This window comes from Andrena cerasifolii, chromosome 1, assembly GCF_050908995.1.
Source record: "Andrena cerasifolii isolate SP2316 chromosome 1, iyAndCera1_principal, whole genome shotgun sequence".
NCBI lineage: Eukaryota > Metazoa > Arthropoda > Insecta > Hymenoptera > Andrenidae > Andrena > Andrena cerasifolii.
This window is the reverse complement of record NC_135118.1, coordinates 11,432,115-11,455,560: the sequence shown is the minus strand read 5'-3', so window position 1 is coordinate 11,455,560 and position 23,446 is coordinate 11,432,115. Positions and strand designations below refer to the sequence as shown.

The window sequence follows — 23,446 nt, the reverse complement described above, 5'->3', positions numbered from 1 at the left end:
ACGAATATTGATATGTTACAATATTTTTCCGCACGTGTTTCTTATGTATGTATATATTCTATAGATTAACAATTTATATTTCCTATGATTTAAAGAGCATAAATAATCAATTTAATTTCTGTCGAATTTTTTCATTTAATTATATCGCAACTTTTGTTACATTGCCGTTGCGTGTAATTATCAAGCTCTACATGATTTGATTGTTGCGAATGTCCATTATGCAACAGAGCATGCGTCTACGCTAGCACGTAAATACGAATGCATATGTATGTAGGGTTGGCAACATTGAAAAATTATAATCTTCTCACTTCACTTTGAAAAGAAATTATTTTCAATATATCAAATACAAGTGCGTATACATACAATTACGTTATATTATTATATTTACATCTCGAGATATTTGCACTACATATATATTTAAACTATAACAATGAATAAACCTAAATTATAACTAAGAACTTTAATGTATATCCCCATAAAAAACTTTTAAAAAAGTAAAAAAATTACGCCAAGTACATGAAATCAAATAAATTACAAAAAACAGAAGACAATAATAATTACAAAATAAAAAAAAATATGTGAAATCAAAATGAGCTGCAAGTACATAAAGGTGCTTTCCAACTGCACTTAAGATGGCACAACTACATATACACAGCTAAAATGCTGTGTTCATAGCTTCCATTACTCATATCGCGGACATTTTAATGAACCCATCTAAAAGAATCAAAATTAATGATATACAAAAATTGCGCCAATTATAACAATGGCTATTTCTACAAAGAAAAAAAGGTATTAAATAACATTAAGCAGATATGTTTTTATACAAATATATATTTTAATACGAATAAATATATTATTCAAAATACTTGGCGCTGCGAAACCAAAGAAATGCTAATTGTCTTATTATTAATAATTTACAATGACTCCCTTACAATCTAAAATACATAATGTACATGTACATGCTAGAAACGCAGTCAGAATTATTCTACATATATTTATTTCTAATATCATACGTAGCATATGCACACGCACACATACACACATTCACGAACGCGCGCACAAGAAAAAGAGAGAAAGATTAATGCAATTAAAACATATTTATTCAGTTTAGCAACACCAATTCGGAGTTGAACAGTTTACAACCTTCTTTTTTTAAACTATTTTTTAGTATTCTCCAAAGAACGAATATAACCTAAATAAATTGGTGATAATCCATACTCTAATGTAGAGAAATACAAATATTTAACAGTAAATATGGTGTATCTTAGATTCTAAGTTTATTAAATATTTTCTAATTAAATATACCTTTGGCATTGATTAAATATGTCAATAATATGTGAATAAAATTAGTTTAGTATGCTTATTGATGAATTGAAATATTATTAATGGGAACCTAAAAAATTAATGAATTAATGAATAGCGTGGCAACTACTGTGGATTTTAATTAAAGTATTACAAATGTATTTCACAAAAAATTGATAAGCATCAAGGGAGATGTGTTTTCAGCGTACTTTCTTCACCATCCAAGCCTGTGCGATCCGTTGAATTCTCTCCAAGCCTATGCGCTTCCTTCATTTCTGTAATATAAGCTTTACATAAAAACTCTAAATTGCTGGTTTACAAATATCTGGCAATTTAAATACAATGCAATTTGTTATTACAATATATTATTTTGTACATGCATGGTACAAATTTCCAGAAATTTATGCGAAAGGAGATGCTTCTCTGTCGAACCTTCTATGGACAACTTCCAAGTCTGCGACTCTGCATAAGAAATCTATTAAAAATATTTTGGCGACTTACCTTATTAATTGAGACAATAATTCAGACTCCTATTTAGTGTAAAACTTCGTGACATTTCAAATTTGGACAACGTACTTTATTTGACACTTGGTAGGTTATGATGTATTGACACTTGGTACATATGTACATAGGTATACAATGACGGACGACGATCCCTGCCGAATGATCCCGAGAGTCGACGAATTGACGAACGAAACATGTGTTAGTTTCGTTTTGGCTGAAGGTGTGCGTGTAACGCGTATACGTATTATGTCGACGAAAATTTTGACTGGAGAAGAAGAATCAGAAGAAAAATGTTATTTCTGACAGATCCATGACATGATATTACGATATCTCTGTCATGCGTGGACCGATTTTATTGAATTTGGTCTTATTCGAAAGCTTATATGTGGTTTACATAAGAAAAATACCATTAAATTTAGGAAATATTGCAGGCGTGATGAGATATTAATGAAATAAGTTTCAGGTTAGGTTGGAATAGCCCGGAGACGAGTAAATGATAGCGGTAGCGACAGTCGCCATATACAGGGTGTCGAACATGTACTTGGCGTCGAGACATATTAATGAAATAAGTTTCAGATTAGGTTGGAATAGCCCGAAGACGTGTAAATGATAGCGGTAGCGACAGTCGCCATATACAGGGTGTCGAACATGTACTTGGTGTCGAGACACTACCGCGTCTCTATATAGATCAGTTTCAGCAATTCTCTGTTATCTCGATCTCAGCATTATCCGAATAAGTACTTTCGAGAGCTGTGTGGAACTACTTATATAAAAATATGGATTCGATAAGATTTGGAATATTGACCGGTACGTAATTCTTATTTTGTAATCGCATATTACACGAAAATGTAATTGCAAATGTTATAATTTCATTTTTTCCGACCCATTTATTAACAGTTTCAATCTTCAATTCGACGATTTTTAATTAAAACTTTTCATCTTTGTTGTTAGTTAGCGACAGCTGCTACAAGCATAAAAGTGAAGACAAAAGTGGACCAGAAATAGAGCTGTGTATTAATAATGAACAAACTGAAATTGGAAAGATGCTTAAAGGTCAAGTATATTGTAAAAAAATTGTGCCGGATGAAGAGTATGCAATAAAGGTAATTATTTCTGTTAAAACTGTTCATGTGAAAGTATATATCTATATAATATTTTTATAGTATAACTTTCGAGGGAAAGTATTAAAATATTAATATTCCATATATGTTTATCACCCGTAGGAAACTTTAAGTTCGTGGAGTGACAGCAGGCAGGTAGATGTTATTCTCACAATCGGTGGTACAGGCTTTGCTAAAAGAGATGTCACTCCTGAAGCAACGAAACAAATTATTCAAAAAGAAGCTCCTGGTATAACTATAGCAATGTTAACAGCAAGTTTAAAAATCACCCGCATGGCTATGTTGTCCAGGTGTTTTGATCACTATTTATTGCCACAATTATCTCTCCGTGGTCACACAGGGTGTATTGTACCTCAAGAATAATTTTCGGGTTAAAAAAAAATTAAAAAATCGCTTTTTCCCACAACCATGGAAAATCGCTCATTTTCAACTACAAATTTTATCATATCAAAATTTACGTTTGTAGAAATAGACTATTAGACCATGATTGTATAAGTATTACGAACGTACAATTATCACTGAAAAGTTGAAAGATTCAAAAATACGAAAATGGTAACTCAAAAATGATGCTGGGTACAGTGAACCCCATGTGACCAACTTGTGATTATAAGAAAGTGTGGCTACGAAGGGTTAATTTACACGTTGCAGTTTATTACTAATACTATTAATGCATTTTATTAAGAGCTGTATGTGGAATAAGAGATAAAACATTAATTATCAACTTACCTGGGTCACCAAAAGCTGCAAAGGAATGCCTAACTGTAATTGGGTCCGCCATACCGCATGCAGTTGACTTGATCAGAGATAACAAAAAACAGATAATCGATACGCATGAAAAAGTACAAAACAATTCTGCTACGGACGTTTCTGTGCAAAAGTCTGAGAGTAAAAGTTCGGTAAGATTCTTTATCCAAATTGCTTAAATAATTCTTTGTGTTAATAAATAAATGTTTGTAGTTATGCTTAGGAAATATAGTTGACCGCTGCAGAGAATCACCGTATCCAATGATTTCTGTGGAAGAAGCTTTACACGCGATACGTACACACGTGACCCCATTAAATTCCAAAAGCACAGTCGATGTGGAAAAGGCTCATGATAGAATATTAGATAGCGATTTATATTCTAAATATGCCTTGCCACCGTTCAGAGCGTCTATCAAAGATGGCTATGCGGTCTTATCGAACGATGGAAAGGGCAAGAGGAAAGTATTGAGCGGAATAAAAGCGGGAGAAACTGTGAGCAATGTTACATTTACTATATTACAAATATTATCATGCAATTGTAGCGTTCTTAAAAAGTTCTGCTTTTACGAATTTATAGGCTACTGCAATTAGACTTCAACCTGGCACGTGTGTTAGGGTAAATACGGGTGCTCCAGTACCAGATGGTAAATTTGATATATATCAAGATTTCTTCTACCTATAAAAAACGAGATAGCGAGAGAGAGAGAGGGGGGGAGGGGGAGAAGATGGGAACCTGGCCCCCCTTAGACAAAAATCCTAGTTACGCCAATGATTACAATAATCTTTATCTTTATTATTTTTATGTTAAAGATGCAACAGCGGTTGTTCAAGTCGAAAATACCAGACTCCTACAAGGAACTGCGGATAATACAGAGGAAAAAGAAATAGAAATTATGACAGAAATAAAATGTGGACAGGATATTAGGTACTTGGTTTTTCACGATATTACAGTAGATAGAAAAAGCGACATAATACTGTTTTACTTTTTAATTAATTTCAAGGCCTATTGGCTGTGATATTAAGGAAGGAGAGCTCATTTTAAAGTCGGGGACAAGGCTTGGAGCAGTAGAATTAGGTCTGATTTCGGCATGTGGGTACAAGGAAGTACATGTTACTGGCCTTCCAAAAGTCGGTGTGTTATCTACTGGGGATGAATTACAGTGTTCTGGAACAGCTTTAAGGCCAGGACGTGTATATGATAGTAATAAAGTTACATTATTATCAATATTAAAAGAAAATGGCTTTGACGCTCTGGATATGGGCATTGCATCGGACGAGTAAGTCCATTTATAATCATATGTCATTTTAGAAATACAGAAAACACTTAGCTGTTAATTATATGAATTTAATTTATTAATATATTACATAGCGAGATCACCATGGTGCAGAAGATTAAAGCCGCTTTGAAACAAGCGGACGTGCTTATAACATCTGGTTCTGTATCAATGGGTGACAGAGATATGTTGAAGCCTATTCTGCAACACCATTTTAATGCTACAATACATTTCGGTAACACTGTTATAAAAATCACATAGGGTGAAGGTACCAGTAGTTGACCATGTATCGGTAGTTGACAACTTTTGAGAAAAACGTGAAAAATAAGGTTTTTAGAAGTGGCGAACTGTGGGTATTAGGAGCCGTGGCGCGCTGTTGAAAAGAGATAGTTGCACTTCTAAAGGTGCGATTTCATGCTGACATTGGAAGCTCGTTTTGAGCGTTAAAATCGGTCACGTGATCGGTTCACGGGACTTGCAGCGTCGACGCTCGTTTTGAGCGTCAAAACCAATCACGTGACCGACGCTCAACCAATGAACGAGCGTATCAGAGTGAACGAGCGTCTAGCGGAAAAGCTAAACCATAGACATACAGGATCATCCGTTAAAACTGCAACCTACGCGCGCGCGAACAGACGAAAATGGTAACACCGCCTCACGGATGCATTCCACTACAACCAGCCACCGGGCCGGCGTTCGGAGGGCATTGCGTTACTCGATTTGCCTGTATCGCTCCCCTTACCGCGAAACTTACACCCCCCTCCCCCATCTTACGCTCCGTCTATATATGTCATTGAGCTAAACCGAGTTTAGCTTTTCCACTTGATGCCGAAACTCACGTGGACCGATCACGTAACTGGCTTTGACGCTCAAAACGAGCGTCGAATGTCACCATGAAATTGCACTTTAAAAACCTTATTTTTCACGTTTTTCTGAAAAGTTGTCAACTACTGATACATGGTCAACTACTGGTACCTTTACCCTATGTAGGATCATGACCATCAGTATATTCATAAACGAAAGTTAATAATGGAAATATGTTTAGGACGCTTGAACATGAAACCTGGGAAACCAACTACTTTTGCGACATGCGCGTTTGAAGGCAGAAACAAATATTTATTGTGTTTACCAGGCAATCCAGTTTCCGCGACAGTCACCATGCACTTATTTGCATTGCCCTTGCTAAGACTGTTGTGTAAAGATTCTTCCATGCCTATTATCGTGAAAACCAAAGTATGTAATATTTTTGGGTGAACAGTTTTCCTTCAATCGAATAATCGTTCAGTTGCGTAATATTTAACGTATATATATATATATATTTTTTAATGGTAGTTGACGTCCTCTTATAATTTGGACCCACGTGCTGAATATGCAAGAGCAATTTTAAAATGGGATAACACCGATACTCTGCCGCTGGCTTATACTACTGGAAACCAAATTAGTAGCAAGTTACTCAGCTGCAAGAATGCAAATGCATTACTAATGTTACCAGGACGTACAGCGGAAAAAACAGAATTACGTGAAGGGGATGTGGTAAAAGCAATGCTATTGGGACTGACACAGTACGCGTAATTAAACGAAAAGGGTATCGAACAAAATGAAACCGCGATTGTACGGACGTTCCATGATTTCATACATTTTCTATTACTGGTGTTGGAATGTGTTCATAATTAATGTGTATAAGTCGTAAGGGTATTGCGACATCTTTTATAACATGGGCTTTCCTGTATATTATATTATGTAATGCTATTTTTACAGCGAAATTTTCTTCAAATAGTAATCACATTAATTTGAAAAATAAATTATTAGAAGGTAATATATTGCGATTGCGGATGTTGATTTGTTTAGTGAATTAAATTACTTGTTACATTATTATGGCTCTATTTGTGTACATCGATTTATGCTTTCCCTTTGCTCGATTTTGTAAGTCTCAATCCTTGCTCCCTTTCCGGTTTGATCCGAATGTCTGGACAAGAGGACGAAAATCTTTACTCGTGTGGCAGCGGGGACGTAATTCCATCTAGCGGATATCTTAGGGAAAACGGAAGAGAGAATCTGCTATTTGGCAATGCACGAGACGAGGAGTGGGGGAGCGGCGCGAGGAAGAAAATGGCCGACAAGGCAACGGTAAAAGGGCAGGGACGTCGAGTAAGATACGTGGTTCGGGAGAAAGAAATGCGAAATCCCTGTTAGACTTCGCGGAACCCGGCGAGAAGTATTTGCAAAACAGTCGCGTCGTTGCTCTGCTTGGTGCTGTGTTTGAGCGAAAAAAAAAGAACGAAACCATCAGACCAGTCGACTGCTTTGGTGGATTAATTTATCGTTTAAAAAAGCGTTCGCGGGCTGTGTGTAGAAACAAAAGGGCTCGTTAGAGGTAAACATAAATTATGCACTGCTCTACATTTCCTTCTTATCGCTCCGTCGCACTCGTACCCCCGACGTATACGTTACTTGCTTATTGAGAATATCTTGTCAGAGGTTTCCGTAATAGAGCACGAGCCTGGCAGAATCTCGTACGTGACAAATTCATCGATCAGTGGAGTAAGTTTATGTTAGCCACTTGTGGCCATCTACGGATACATTTAAAAAGCATCCTGGTGTCCTTGTCCTTTTAATTTCTTCTGCTTGGAACGCGAACCGTGCGATTCTCCGTGAAATCAGTGTCCATTTTCTATGAAATATCACGGGGATCTAGTAAGAAATCTGGAGAAATGAGCATCGGTTATGTATGTTAAACGATGGAAGCAGGGAGATTTAAAGGGATCGATTTGTCAACAAGTCGATGAAAGTGCGCGCATCCGACACTCTCGATCGAAATTCTTTTTCGCTTTCTCGTCCTCACAGGATTTCGACGTTTAATTTACTGCGATATAATGCGAGCAATTTTTTTCTTTTACTTAATGCCTCGAGTGTTCATAAATGTATTTTATTCCGAACAGCACCAAAAGGTGTTAGTATTAGTTCCTTCAGCAACTTAACATTTCCATAATAAAAAGTGGAACGAATTGAATTTTCTTGGTATTAGAGAGGCTTTTAATGTTCGATATACACAATTTTGCCATTAACATGATAGAATTATAACGCTGGAGAAAGTGGGCCTTAAAAGCCCATTATTTAATATTTATGCGCTGTATGTTACTTGTTGTTGATAATAATTACTTAATTACATCGTACTTCTTTGTATTATTTGCAGAAAGAGACAGCTTCGACGGAAGTTACAATATTTATTAAACTTCACAATGGCAGTTAGGTAGCTTCGATGGTTTGCTCAGGGCATTCACCAACTTTGAGCACATTTCTGTCGAGCTGAAAATGTAAAGGAACTAATAATAATGAAGTCGCAGAAAAAGGCAACGGTTGTCCGGAAGGCAACCAAAATGCCAACAATCGCTAAAAAACGTCGCTCGTTCTTGGAGAAAGCTATATCCGATGTGAAGAAAGAGAAGAAATCTAAGAAGCTTGAAATGGTAGAGGATGCCAGAAGGAAGTTAGAGAGTGATAAAAAGAAATCGGAGAAGGTCGAGGAGAAGAAGAAGATAGAAGATAAGAAAAAGATTGAAGAGAAACGCAAAGAGAAGTCTGAGAAAGCGGATGAGAAGAAGAAGTATATAAAAGATCATGAGAAGAAGTGGGAGAAGCTGGAAGAAAGGAAATTCGAGAAAATAGATGAGAAAATTACCGATGATTGTAGCTGCGACACTACGGAGAAGAAAAAAGTACAAAAACTAGAGGAAAAGGCGAAAGCGGAAAAGCAATGTATAGAGGGCAAGAAAAAGCTCGAGAAGGTGGACGACAAGAAGAAAGGTGGGAAACCTGACGACGAGGCTGCGGAAGGTCAGACGAAAGCCTCGTACGTCGTAGAGGAGAATGATATGCGCGAGGAGAAGCTGGACGTCCTTTGTTCTGTTACTAAGAAGAAATGCAAAGACGAGAAGAAGAAGGAAACGAAATTAATCAAGCCAGACGTTAAGGAAAATATAAAGATTACTGTGATAAAAGATAAAAGGTCGGAACGTAAAAAGCTTCTCGAAAAAGCTACGATAAATAGTAAAGCTTCTCTAACACGAACCAAAAAGAACACTAAGACAAAATCCATACAGAAGAAAGGTATATCTAGGAAAACTGTCTTAGCGAAGAAGTCACATCTGTCGGTGGTTCAGAAACTGGTGGACAAGAAAAGTAAGCTAAACCAATCGATAAAAGACGAAGAGATATCGATAAGCGAAGAAGGTGAAGCGACGAAGAAAACGAAGAAGAAAAATGTTACCATCCCCAAAAGCAAAATCATGCAAGAGAAAAAATCAAAGTTAAGAAAACATATGAAAGCTAAGTTGCCTTCGAAAAATAATAAAATAAGCGCTGCGTTCAAGAAAGATGATAAGCTTAAAACACTGGTAGAGAAGGTTGCGTCTAAAAAGAGAATAGATCCAAAGGAGACGGAGAAAGTATTACACGAACCGAAGAAAGTTATAGGTAAAGACGAATTAGTGGAGGGAACGGAAACGAATGATATCAAGGACGAGGTAGAGGAGGACAAAGATGTCGAGAAAAACAGTAGAGAAGAATCGTTACAAGTAAAATCGCAGGATATTAAGAAATCTGTGAAAAATACGAGAACCGGTAAAAAGATAATAAAGAAGAAGGTTGTGAAAGTACAAATAGAGAGCAGTAATCAAATATTTTCTTCCTCCGAAGAAACGTCGTCGGAGGAATCTGGTAAACTGATCAAAGTCTGCGATGACTGTCCAAGCGACTGTGTTTCTTCTAAACAGGAGCCAGCTGACAGCGAGAATGGAGCTGAGACAAATCCGAAAGATGAAATAGTTAACGGGGACAGCACAGGTGGCAATGCTGCATCGTCAGATTCAGACTCGGAAGATGACGATGGGGCAAAGAAGAACAAACAGAAGGAAAGTAAGAAGAAGGAGCGTGCTAATTCACCATCCGACGAACGTGTTAGGCGAATGAGACTGTTCGGCTTTTGGAGCGGACCAAAACGACACAGAGTGGCTTCCTTAAATGCATTGGCCAAAGTTCATTGCTTGTACGAAAATGAAACTGGTGGTGTATACCTTGGTGGCTTCTGTAAACCGAAACCTGAAAAAGAGAAACAGAAAAAAGCTAAAGAAGAGAAAGAAGAACCTGTTCGTAAGGAGAAGGAAAAGGAGAAGGAGAAAGAGAAAGAGAAGGAGAAGGAGAAGGAGAAGGAGAAGGAAAAGAAAGTTGAAGGGAAAGGAGAAGAAAATCTCTCAAAAAGGAAACTCAGAAATGTACCAGGATTGCGTGGAAAGCATTGGGATATGTTAGAAAGTTCTTCGTCTTCATCTTCTTCTGACGACGATTGTGAACGCGAGAAAAATATAGAAAATAATAAGAAAAAGATAATTAAACGGAGGAAGAAAAATGAAGAAGTAATGGACTTAAAAGATATGGTTGTTTGTAAAAGAATGGCAAGTCTTAATGCTACTGCAATTTTAGCTGCATCTTATTCAGATGAAAAGAATCGTTGCGGCAGCAGCTCTGATTCCTCTAGCGAATCGGAGGTGGAGATAATTAAGAAACGAAAACAGAATGGTTCTGACATAGAAAAGAGAAAATCAAGGCAAAGCTCAGAGCAGGAAGAAGTTTTAAAACCATCAAACAAACTTCTTATTGTGAACCAAGATACAGATGTTACTATTACTGGTACTATACTATGTTTTATTAGTTACATACTTGTCTTAACACATCTTTACAATCTATTAAGATAAATATTTTGTTTTAAGGCGTTTATGTTAATCAAACTCGATCCACGCATCATGAAGGGTTTTGTAGCATTGCTGGAATGCAGTACAGAATAAGTTCAACCAGTCATACTCAAACAGCAGCTACAGCAGTTGCTACCGAGCTTCATGATCAGGTGAGATTTTCTTATTCCTTTGGCAGAATTTCTGGTTTATACAATTCGTGTTAGAAATATTTATCAATGTCGAATTATTAAACGTATGTTCATACTTCTGTATAATAGCAAAAGTTGGAGCAGCCCTGCAAATCATATACACCATTAGGTGCATTATCCTCTATGCAACCACCAGGTAGCCAAGGTAATCATCCAAATATGTCCCCTAGGAGACATTCTGCATTCTCGGCCCCACATCAACATGGTAAGATAATTGTAATATACAACCAACAGGTAAAATATAATAAGAATCAAGTTTCTAAATTATTAAAAAAAAAAGCACGGAGAAAGATAATTATACATTTTTTTTCTTTCTTAGGGTATTATCAGCCGGCTGGTCCACTGATACAGCACCCACCAACCTTACCACCCATAAAAGGACCTCCTCCAGAACCAACTCCTACACCCCCCCAAAATTCAGAAGGCTCTGATGATTTAGTTGCGACTTCTACAACTTCTGGAGGAACAAGCAGTACAGGTATGTTTATACAGAGTGTCTTGTAACTGATGGTACAGGTGAGAGGGTGATGATTTGCGTAAAAAATATATAAACAACGTTCTTGGTAATTCGCTTCGTTCTCGACAAAATTGATACCGAAGTACAGTTGTAGACACACGGTTTTTGCTTTCCGCTTCTGGCTTACCACGGATAATGTGGTTTTTCCGACGAAACTGAATCCAAATACGGCCTTATTCAGACTATTTCTAATTGTATGTAATTCAAATCACTTCTAAATTCTGAAAATCGAGTCAAAAATATGAAAATAAAAATTTCCAGTAATGGGTGACTCATTCCTCGCGCCAGCCTTCCAGCTCTCGTCTGTTGGGCGCAGATAGATTGAGGGTCCTTCCCTGCTATTATATCTCGTTCAAACTTGGTGTATGCTTTCTGTTCATTTTACCTCGTTGAAAGATTTGAACTTGATCGAAACCACGTGTGAGATAATTAGGTGACAAAAATCGGGTCAAAACTCATTCGAAAATCATGGCCAGCCTCAATTCGTGGTCTAGTAGGGAAGCATTACATTAGAGCTTCGATAATTCGAAATAAGCAGAACCTAAACTGGTTGGAATTATCGGGAACTCTGATTAAGTGACTCGAATAATTGATATTAATCAAATAATTCCACTATATTCGTTTTAAATCGTTTCGGATGATTTTGTAACATAAATCGTTGAATTCTTTTTAAAAAAAGCTTTGTAAAAAAAGTCTGCGTGAACATACATAGGACGTAATCTTATCACTCTCGAGGCGTTCAGTTCTTTAATAAAAAAGTTGTTTCAAGTATTATGACACGAACAAACTGTCAATCTCGCGTTATCACGTGCACAGCCATGTATGAGGGAAAATGTATATTCATCGTGGATGCAATTTAAATTAACATAGAGACTAAGAATAAATAGGGAAAATGCAGCAAGTAGAACGAGCGATAGGACATGGATCCACGACCGCGTAAAAAAAATGCGGTTGCTCGTAATGATCCGCTGCATTACTGAACATGTAAATGAACCTAGTCCATAAGGATATCCATTATTCATGAAGTATTACTTGAATGTTTGAGGTGTCTCTTATTGTACAGTATGTGTAAGCATACAAGGAACTATTCACCTGGAAAGCTGAGTACCCAAGGAACAATTATTTCTTTAGGTACTTCAGAGTAACTCTCTTAGAACTTTCTTGTGTTTTTCATTTGTTCTATTAACCAATTAACTTTGCAGTAAACCTGTCTTTTATAGCATTCGCATAAAAGTTTCCCTAACATTTTTATGTCCCAAAAGATCGTCTCTACCATTCAGCATTCCTCCTTAAACTAAGTTTTATTAGTTGATACGGTAATGTTTGATGAAACGAATTTAACGATGCGCAACTAAGTCATTCCATTCTATGGAAGGTCGTAATATCGTGAGGTCTCGGGGCGTCAGATCGACGCACGTCAGACGCTTTCGGCCAGTTAAACTCTGCTTGACTACGTTACTAATCGCCGAAAGCGTGCGACACGCGTTGACTTGATTCCCCGGGGCCTCGCGTTTAAATTTCCTTTGGTCACAACTATTTGTCACATAAAATTTGTATGAAGAAGCAAATTAAACAGCTTATTATCGTTCATATCCATATGCTGGAATTTGTATAAATTTTCTATAAAATTCTTAATAATTTTTAATTGAAGCAGTTAAAAATAAATGCTCAATGACTTATTTCAGGAGGTGGATTTTATAGGGCATATTGCCCTCAATATTATGGTACTCCACCGCAGTATCCAGATTTATGTTATCCACCAGCATATTCTCATCCACATGCTCATCCACCACCTTACTATAAATATGCACCAACTTATAGAAGGTAAGATAAATCTATCCTTCTTCTATGAAGATTCTATGAAGAATCTTCAAAACAGACACAATCAAAGATCTGCATTTTCTTCTAATGTGCTGTAAAAAAAGGTATACTTTCAGACAATATTATGGATACCAGGAATCTAGTGGAGGAGGAGGCCCTGGTAGTGGTGCTACAGCAGGGGGTCCAGCAGTTGTTGATTATCAACCGCCTCCACCGCCACCTGGCGAATATCCTCTACCTGCTTATTACGGGGGATATCCTCCACCTCCTCCACCACCACCACCTCCACCTAATCCGGCATATTTGCATGCTCAAGGAAGACCTTTTGTAGATCGTAAGTATTCTAATTAATTGTTAAACTTTCAAGGTTTACTTATTGCCAGTGTGCCAACTGTTAACATCAGATTACGATGCAGATTTAAAGGAGTTAAACAAGCATTAGTATCACGGTTAGAACAAGAAAATATAAGACATGATGTAATCCTCTGGATTACAGTTGGTTTACTTGCAATTAGGTCATATGAATTAAGGGGGGTAAAATAAGTGATGTGTAAATGTTTCATAATTTATGTTAGATGCAACCTTCCAAGGTTGCCCATGCCCGATGCAATCTTGTCCAAAAAACGTGGATACTGGGCCCCTTATTGGTAATGGTAAGGGAGCGCCAGTGGTATCGGGGCCCGGTCTGTCATTGCCGCCCAGTGCTTTGGTAGGTCCGCCCTCGCCGGCGAGGGGGCTAGCCGGGCTAGCGCCTCCTCACGGTGCCAATGCCTGGGATACGGATCGCGTCCAACTTAACACTCATCGCAACCTGAATCAGAACCAACCCTCGGCCCCTCCGTCTCATAATCTAGTCGGTGGACATAATCGCACCCAAAATTCGGATTGCCAGGATAAGGTCTGCATCATATTTATTATATTTTTCACTTACTAAATGTCAAATCACGGGTACTCAACAATTTTATCTTACTCTGCCTTACCTTCATAACTAACTTCTTTATTCTCTTTGATACTGGCGTGCTCTTCGCGTTCTTAGGAAGACAGTAAACATTTCAAAATAGGATATTACAATTATAGTCTAATTTTCGAGACTCCCAACTCTCGAAAATCAGACTATAGTTGTCTGCGATTAGTTAACTGTACGCTTTTTGTAAACATATATATATATATATATCGAATTTCGAAGTATGTTATCGTATTTAGGAATTACGAATCAGATAAATCTAGATTTTTGTTACAAACACAAGTGATTTTATGGCCTGGTGATTTTTCTAGGATGAGAAAGATTGTACAGAAGATAAGCTACAGAAATGTGGGTGCCAGAAACATGCCTGTACCTCGACCTGTGAAGTTAAAATGGAAACACTCTCGCCTACGGAAAAGTTAGCAGCCGCCACCTGCCCGAGCGAAAAGTTTGACAGCTTTAAGTTGGAGAATAATAACGTGAAGTGTGAGTCGTGTAGCGTAGAAATGGGTGACAACTTAGCCTGCGTTGCAAATTGTAATGTTAAGTGCGAATCAGATTACAAGTGCGACATAATGAAATGCGAGCAGTGTATGAAGGAAGGTCAAATGGCCATTCTAGAAATTGACAAGGATTCCGGTATACTGCTCGATGATAAATTGGATGCAGATCCTGACGTTAAAGAAGAATTGAACGACGTCGTCGTGATCGACAATGAAAATTGGAAGAAGCCAGATTATGAGTCAACAGTACAAGAAACTATTGAAGACACAGTAGAAAGAGACGGTGCGGAAACACCAGAAACAGAAGAGGAGCATCCTAAATGTCAAAAGGTTTCGAAAAGGAAGTTATCTTTAGATAGCTTGTCCGATAGTAGAAAGAAAAGGAAAGTGAGCAAAAGGACCCTTTCTGTTGGTTCGTCGCAAGAGTTGAGTAGCAGTGATTTTGCATCAAAAATTTCTGCGCCTATACTGTCGCTCATAAGAAAGATAGACAGCAGCAACGATCCGTGTGTTGCAAAGAAAAAACAGCCGAGGAAAGATAGTCAGAATCAAAAGCGTAAAATAGAAAATTCGAATTCCTGCGAAAATGTAATTAAAAAGTTAAAGACTTCCAAGCAGGGTGCAAGCAACAATGTCTCAAGCTGTTTTAAGAATGCTGCCAGTGATACCTCAATAATGGAAACGATTAATAATGTAATACAACAAAGTTTACAAATGACGCAGAAAAAAGATCGTAAGGGAAAGAATGTTGTGAAGTCAGAGAAAGCAAAGAAAGAAGCAAATTTGTTGTCGGTGATGAGGAAGGTAGTTAAAAAGGTTGATCTGGTAAAAGAACTGGCATCGGAGAAATTATCAAAAGTAATTACGAAAAGTAGCCAGTCTAGAAGTAAAGTGGACATACGTACAAAGTCGAGGGCAGAGGATAAAAGTAAATCTAAAGGGAAAGGTAAATCCAGGGTGCACGAAGCCAAGTCGAAAGATAGTGGTAAAAAGCACGACAGTACAACAAAATCTAAAGGGAAGGATGTTAATGAGACTACAAAGAAACCAGCTTTGATTAAAAAGAAGCGAAAAAGTACGAAAAAAGCGCCTGTAAAGAAATCTGCCTCAAAAATTGAAAATTATATAATAGGAAGTGAGAATTTGGTCCTAACTAGGAAAACATTTTTAAAACCCAAATGGAGTAATGGGTGGAGCTGGGAGGGCAATGCAGTCGAAGCCAAAGTTTATTTAACGGTAATAGTCTGACTATTTCATTTTCTCTTAGTATAGAGCTAGCTACAGTAGAACCTCGATTATCGGAATTAATCGGGGGACGTGAATGTGTGGATAAGCGAATTTTCGGGTAATTGATCAGTTACCTTCTGATATAGATCTTCATATATTTTGGAAAAAGAAATACAAATACTAACAATAGAAATAAGGAACAAAGATTTATGGGTTCCAAATCCTCCAAGTTTTTCATCAAATTCAATTGAGTAAAGTTACATTCGTTTTGTGTGTCGACCCATTTCAGCCTTGCCCGCTAAAGCGTTAAGTGCTTCGAATCTTATCGTCGGTTAAATAACTTTTATCGGATTGAAATTATTCTTTTACGTCAGCGTCGGTACAATTACCACATCCTGGTATTCCACGCAATGCACAATCAGTTTCTTATACAATTGTTGTTTCAGCATCTTTCATGTCGTCGTTTATTTCTACGACATTATTCGATAATTTTCTTTGTGTTCTTCTAGTGTTATCCATTTAACATGCGATCATATTCTACTGGTAGACATACACGGCATTTTATAGAACGTTTGAGTAAGAGTGTTGAAATAATGAAGTATTCGGGTAACGGGAGTTCAGTTAAGAGAGATTCTACTGTATATTAAATAGTTTCTGTCGTTAAATTCATTCCGTTATCTTTTGCAGAACGAAGAATCGGCTATACGTCGATGTTACGCGAGTATGAGACACGAAAGTGGCGATGTTTTACGACCTCGTGACTGCGTTTTACTAAAGAGTGGCCCGCGAAAAGCTGATTTGCCATTCGTAGCGAAAATTGCTGCGTTGTGGGAAAATCCAGATGATGGTATGTTTTCGTACATGACTCCGAATTCTATATAAAAAGCCATCCGAATGGAATAAAGATAAGCTTGTTTTATAGGCGAGATGATGTTTTCCTTGTTGTGGTACTACAGACCAGAACACACCGAGCAAGGTAGAACACAATACGATACCGAAGACGAAGTGTTCGCTTCACGGCATCGCGATGCTAACAGTGTCGCTTGTATAGAAGATAAATGTTATATTTTGACATTCAATGAATATTGTCGGTGAGTTAATGTTTTTTATACGTGAAATGAATATAAATTTCGACGAAACAAAAATCATCGAATATATCAGATAACAAAGTGTGATAGTAACTATGTCAGTAAAGTTTCATGCTTTTAGTAATCAACGATTAATGTAAAAGTAACTTTAGGCAATATATTAAAAGCATTCTTTCGCAATTTAATTAGATTTGTATAAGAATAAAAACTGGAATATTATTTTCAAACATTGTATATATCAGCGCCATTTGTTATTTAATACATAGGTATAATACATCTTTCATGTAACTTTACGATTTTTCTGTTGAAAAATTCGTACTTTTTTTCATTGAAAAATTAGCTTGCGTCACTTTCCGCTCGTTCGGCATTCTTGATTGTTTTACTATTAAGAAAGATTTGTAATGAACAAAAAAGAAAATGACAATTCATTGGTGCAATATCCAGAAAGTACGATGAATGTGCTAAAATGCCCGAATCAAGTTAATTAGTTTTTTCTTGCGTTGCAAGAAATTTTTGCAACATGTGTATCGTAGCCAATAATCGTGATGAAAGATAATACATTTGTGATTAACCAAATCTGGATGTTTATTTTTCAAAGCCACATTCACTCTTTGCAATTATTCAATGTAAACTGTTCCATCAATTGTTTTAACCGGATTTTAATAATTCATGCAACAAAGTATCTTTAAAATTCCACCAAACGCGTAATACATTTTTTCAAGATGCAAATCTTGGTTGTACGTTGGTGTCGATTATTTTGTAATTTGATAGTGATAACATTTACATGCATTTGTGTGGTATAGATCTTTTATCGTTCAGGTACATACCGCTTTAAGAAACTGAATGGTGCAAAACTGGACAGAACTGTTACACTGGCTTAATAGAAACGCAATTAGAATTAAATATGACTGTTAATGTAATTTGCAGGTATCGTAAAAACTTGCGAAGAATTGAAGAGGGATTAGAGAGTCCCGGTTTAATAGTTCCACCGGGAGATCAACTATATCCACGAGAAAATCGTCAGCCTCCGATACCAGTGTCCTCTGATATGGTCCTGTTTTGTCGACGCGTGTACGATTATCGTGGTAAAAAGCTTGTTAAGAATCCTGGATGACTCGACTTTTTATAAAACGCTTTGAACAGGAACCAATGGAATGCACAAAGTTTGCAATATAAATTGAAACTGGACGTAGGTCTCCCTTCAAGCGTAACTGCATCCTAATCGATTTATTATCATTTCAAACACAATGGATTTACTTTAATCTCTTTTTGATGGATTTTAAAGGATCATTTGTATACGAACTTTTTATAGATTTATGTTGATTTTTATTACGATAGAAAGTTACAGCAGTGATATACATTTTCCTATTCGCATATTATTTGTGCTTTATGCAACAGTTTCTTAGAAAATATATCTCGTCGCGTATAAAGTATTTATTTGAAGAGAGCAAGGAAGCACTAGGTTCGTAGGCTATAGTGATACTGGAAATCGAATTTTTAAATTTTGCTAAACTATGAAGAAAGATAATAGGAATACTGTTTTAATTAGATAATCATATAAGATAGAGATTGCTTGTTCACGGATTTTCTACGTTTCTAACACGCGATATAACGAACAATTTTAACGAATCATTTGATGAATTTTGACAATGAATATTTCGAAAAGTCATGTCTCCAAATCGATGCGACGAATGTAGGACGGGGATATATGTAGGGGCTCGTTGCATAACGCCGAGAATGGCCTGTGCAAATAAATAATCCAGAATTTGTCATTCTGACGGATATCTTGATGACGAAAATGAATTGCAACAAGAGCCCGATATACGTACATTTGTTAAAGAGCAAACGATGCGGTCACTGTTTCATTAATACGGGTTGTTTTATCGCGAACGCAACACGTTTTTAGGGAGATAATAGAATTTGACAATTTTATAGAGAGAATCATATTTTTTGTGAGATAGTATTTATAACACTTAAATGAATATTTTTCACATTGGAGATACAAATACCTATATGCTATGTATCATGGCACCCTTTTTGGAGGGGACCTTCGAACAGTTTCAAGGTAGGAATTAAACGCCTGACCATTTAGCGGAAATAGTAATGTATGCGCTGTGTTCTTCGGGCGAGACGAGAAACGAAAGCGAGCTGAATTCAGTTCTGGTATAAAAGAACATTTCCATTGTATTGCGATGGTTCATGTGACCCATGCACATGCGTTATTTTAATACGCGTAAGTGATGTAAGTTTCATTTTCTTTTTAATAACCATCGTCGATGGCGGAGCGTCGCAAAATGGAATTGATTCGATTGAAATTTTACTGGAACAGTAAGCTTCGCCTACTCGCGTTAGAGTCTCATACGACTTTATTGGAAATTAAGCAAGTCCTAATTCGAATTTATCCGAACTGCCATATCACGGAAAATGTTTAATTATATTTTTCGTTGGAAATTTATAAACGATTATTTAAAATCTTTTTACGCTTCGAAACGAAGCCAAATCACGAGAGTACGTTGAATCATTGTAAAAATATGATTCGAACTATTTATAACGATAATTTACATTCATTTGCCCCGTGGAAGGAACTTTTTTCCAGTTCATTTGTTTCAAATGAAATTCTATTTTTTTTTTTTATTGTGACGTAGAAACTGCAAAAAAATGGATTTTTTTTAGAAATATTTATTTTCTAACCCGTCACGCTTCGTGTGTCTCTTGTAACGAACATTTACCGCTTTATTTCACATTTTGGAAAATCGTGATCTCTATTCTATTAGGAAAAAAATGTGGTTGTATAATAATCCCTTGTATCTTCATTATTTCGAGTCATATATTATTCATTAGCGCATAGTGAATGTATCGCATCGTAGTATGCCAAAAAAAAAAACATATTCGTGAATAACGAGTAACCTTGCGTTAGCCAATAATATAATTATATTACACGAGAGTTTATAATAATGAGTAGAAATCTTAGGACGTAATTATTTTTACTGAAATTCCAAATAAGATAACGTCGACGTATATTTTTGATTATTTGTTGAGTGGCGGGTGTTTTGTTAGAAATTATATTATTTAAAATTAATATATTGATGATACGATTATTATTTAATATCTAATATATTGGATATAGATGCTAAGTTATTTCCGATAGACGAAATATTATATATAGTATAGATAGGAGAAGGAGAGAGCGCCCGTGATTGTTCCTGTCTGTGTATGCGTGTGTGCGATGCGAAAATAATAGCGGGGGCAAGGCGTTGAGGAAACCAACAATTGAAAATACAAAACGGCGAGGAACATGTTTGAAGGAAAACTTGTAATACCAAAACCTTTTTGTTTTCTGATTTTTTTTTTCAAAATGCTTTCTTGGCGATTTAATATATTTTATATTTATTAATTTATCTGTAACGAACAATTATATACGAACGATACATCCCGTAAGAAATCGTATTAGTATTTCACCTACGTGCATTCGTAAACGAAATCGAAGGTGTGTGATGAGTATCGTCGTGTGCCGTACATCGAACAAAGAGAGGGGCGGACAACGCGCGTCCATTCGTTTTCGTAATCTATATCACATCGATGACGATCGAGCCTAAATAGAACGATCACGGAAAGGACGAGACTTGCGGCGCATGTAGATGCATTATACCGTTCTTGCGATCTTTTACAATTGATTTTGTATTCGTTTTTATCGTATAAGTGCGTCGCGTGTTGTGACTACAATGTACCGATGCATTTTATTACGGAATCGAAATTGTTCGAGAGGAATGTCGCGCGACGTGTGGATACATCGTGTAATACGCATTTGGTGTGTAACTCTAAGCGCGGTAACTCTCCGCGACACGTCTTCGACAGGAAGGGAAGCGAAGCGACGGCTTTTCTTCGTAGCGCAAAGGAAACAAATACAGAAATATACTTTAACGATGGTTAACATGGGAACATTGCACAAAAGGAAACATTGCATATCCTCTGTTCATTCTACATAGCCGACGAACTCTCATCGAGCGTGTCCAGAAATTTAAAAGGATCAACGCTGTAGGCGTACGAGTCGTGCGGCGCGAAGCTCTCGCAGGGGACTCGCGTGAAACTTTGCGCGCCAATTTTAAACGAAACTTCGTAGGTAGAGACAGAAACGGTGGATACTTAACCTATGTTCGATCGTTTGCATAGATACCTAATAGTTTACGAGATATTTAACAATAAATATCGTGTTTCGCACAGTGGTGCGTTGACCTTCTTGTTCTCTTTGGGTTTATTTGACTCGAAATGATTCTCATTTACTTGTAGATACAAAAGTATAAAATCTGAAAGCTGTTTGCCGAACGAAATGGACGAAGTTAGAAAATAGAAGAGCTGAGCAGTTTTGTGTCTGTATGTAAATAGAAATCATTTCGGCTCATGTAGACTCGAGCAGAACAGCAGGGTTAAGTGTCGTTGATTCAGAATTTTTTCCTGCTAAAACGAAAGTGGCTGTGCAGTACATTTTTTTCCTGCTATATTGCGCTTGAATCTGTGCAGACGCCAGTATCTCTTATTTAAGTCGATCTTTTATCGTTTGAAACAATCCTTCTGGGAGTCTAAATCCACGCTCTACAGGATTGTCGAAAGTGTAAAAAATGTTTAAATATTTTTCCGTCTTTCTTCCAAATGATGGATTAGTTTAGGTGGAAAAACATTTAACGTGTCGGAACGCAAAGTTGGAGAGTTTCTGATTACGAAACTTCGAGCTTATAGGTAGAATAAAATTAACTGGCCGCTCATGGCCACTTCCCCCAATCCAAATCAGGTCATATACGATTCCCATTTTTACGTTATATATACCAGCTTTATCTCCTTCTAAATAGTATTTAATCATCGGGTGTTTCGCGGTTGGATCGTTGTTAACTTCGTGAAAAAAATCTATTAAATTTATAACTATATAAAATTACAATTCTACGCAAGAGATATAAATATATATTTCATTATTTGCATATGTAAAATCGATCTGGAAAAATGTACATTTTTATTAACAGTCTGTATATAGGATGATTCATAAATGCACGTGAATACCCCGGAAAGCGAATCTACAGATTACTATAAATAAAAAATGCATAAACGTAGGTCACACGTACCATAGCTTTTATGGAATACAGAACGGAATGCTTTGAGGCTTCATCTCTTGCTTCAACATGTACTATTATGGCGTAACTTCACATTGATTCTCCCTTTTGTTGGAAAATGTCGAGTATTACTCGACTTAGGTATTTCGAATCAGAGAAGGGCAAAAAATTATTTTAAATAAAACTTTGTGTACGAAATTTTTATTTAAAATAATTTTTTACCCATCTCTGTTTCGAATTAATTTCATGCCCTTTCTCGGAGTTCAGTAACATCATTGGCTTGCGCAGCATAGGTAGTAGACTTTAAATACCTTCAGAAAATCCTAAAATAAACTACTAAAATCCTAAAAATAAAAAATCCAAGGAATTCGTAGTGTATTTTGAAGCATACGACGAATATGTTCTTTACTTCTTTTACTGCTAGCGGTGTCCTTTCATGCCGAGGCAACACTATGCGCTGTCTGGCATTGGCGGGATGTCAACAATGTTTCGGAAGGAGAAGCGTTGGCCAACTCCTTCAGCGTGTGTTGCGACATCTGATACACTGTCATCACTGATCTAGGTGATTCCTGGGTCCATTTAAGACCACTACTACTGAGCTACAAAACGCGGAGATAACCCAACGTACCGCACGCAACCAAAACATACGAAAAGGATTGCCAGACTTGGGATAATGTTTTAATGGGGTAGACACGTGACGTGACCTGGCCGATTCGGCAGGTCGGTATTACAGCATTTTTTTCTGCACAGAAATGGTAATACCGATAGATCGACGATTACCCGGTGAACGCGAGAGGGAGCTGTTTGCTACTTCTGTATTCTATTCTGAATAAGGAAAGAAATTCTCAGCTGTTCCGTTATACTTATAAAAATTTAAACGGTAAGTCGGCTGGTACTGTAAACGTAGAAAATTCATTGTACATTTTAATTACTTGAAATGTGCTTATGCTACGATATTCTACGTTAGTAGTAAGGAATTCTAAGTGAAAAGGGAATATAGATGAGAGAATGTCCCCAGAAAATGAAATTTGTTAGGTTAGACATTTTTTTACTAGCAAAGCACCGAAACAGAACACGAAATACACTTATTACACGTCCTCTGCAGAAAGCAGTTATCAACAAACATTATATATACAAAATTGTATTGAATGTTGAATTGGGCTAGTGAAAATGCGCAGACTGGATACGCGTGATTATTATGTGGTCGGCTCCTCGAAGTGACAGAAAAGATAACCTAAATATATGCTATATGACAACAAATGTTTAGTGGCTATTTCAGCTTCAAAGGCATCGCCTTAAAGTTGCAAATAAGAGACGCAGGCCTTTCAAGAGGCGTTCGAAAAT

The 23,446-nt window shown here is 36.9% G+C and overlaps 2 protein-coding genes across 5 annotated transcripts; both read left to right on the top strand.

The window, feature by feature from the left end:
- Positions 1-209: 209 nt before the first annotated feature.
- Positions 210-6,818, top strand: Cin (Molybdenum cofactor synthesis protein cinnamon). The gene is made up of 12 exons (XM_076824403.1): positions 210-349; positions 2,499-2,613; positions 2,758-2,909; positions 3,030-3,217; positions 3,610-3,823; positions 3,885-4,163; positions 4,249-4,315; positions 4,482-4,596; positions 4,673-4,948; positions 5,041-5,180; positions 5,991-6,178; positions 6,278-6,818. Exons 2-12 carry the CDS (start codon positions 2,583-2,585, stop codon positions 6,515-6,517), a joined length of 1,890 nt encoding a protein of 629 aa, XP_076680518.1. The 5' UTR covers positions 210-349; positions 2,499-2,582; the 3' UTR covers positions 6,518-6,818.
- A 204-nt stretch (positions 6,819-7,022) lies between these two features.
- Positions 7,023-22,060, top strand: LOC143375265 (uncharacterized). Of its 4 annotated transcripts, none has more exons than XM_076824227.1 (12): positions 7,023-7,319; positions 8,139-10,630; positions 10,711-10,844; positions 10,953-11,088; positions 11,203-11,361; positions 13,086-13,224; positions 13,338-13,555; positions 13,797-14,119; positions 14,497-15,924; positions 16,603-16,762; positions 16,838-17,006; positions 17,931-22,060. In XM_076824227.1, the coding sequence occupies exons 2-12, from the start codon at positions 8,278-8,280 to the stop codon at positions 18,115-18,117; spliced, it is 5,406 nt and encodes a 1,801-aa protein (XP_076680342.1). In that variant the 5' UTR covers positions 7,023-7,319; positions 8,139-8,277; the 3' UTR covers positions 18,118-22,060. The 4 variants fall into 4 exon arrangements, with proteins under 4 accessions (XP_076680342.1, XP_076680316.1, XP_076680324.1 ...); XM_076824201.1 differs by having other exon boundaries at positions 13,326-13,555; XM_076824209.1 differs by having other exon boundaries at positions 7,023-7,486; positions 13,326-13,555.
- The last annotated feature ends 1,386 nt before the right edge of the window (positions 22,061-23,446 follow it).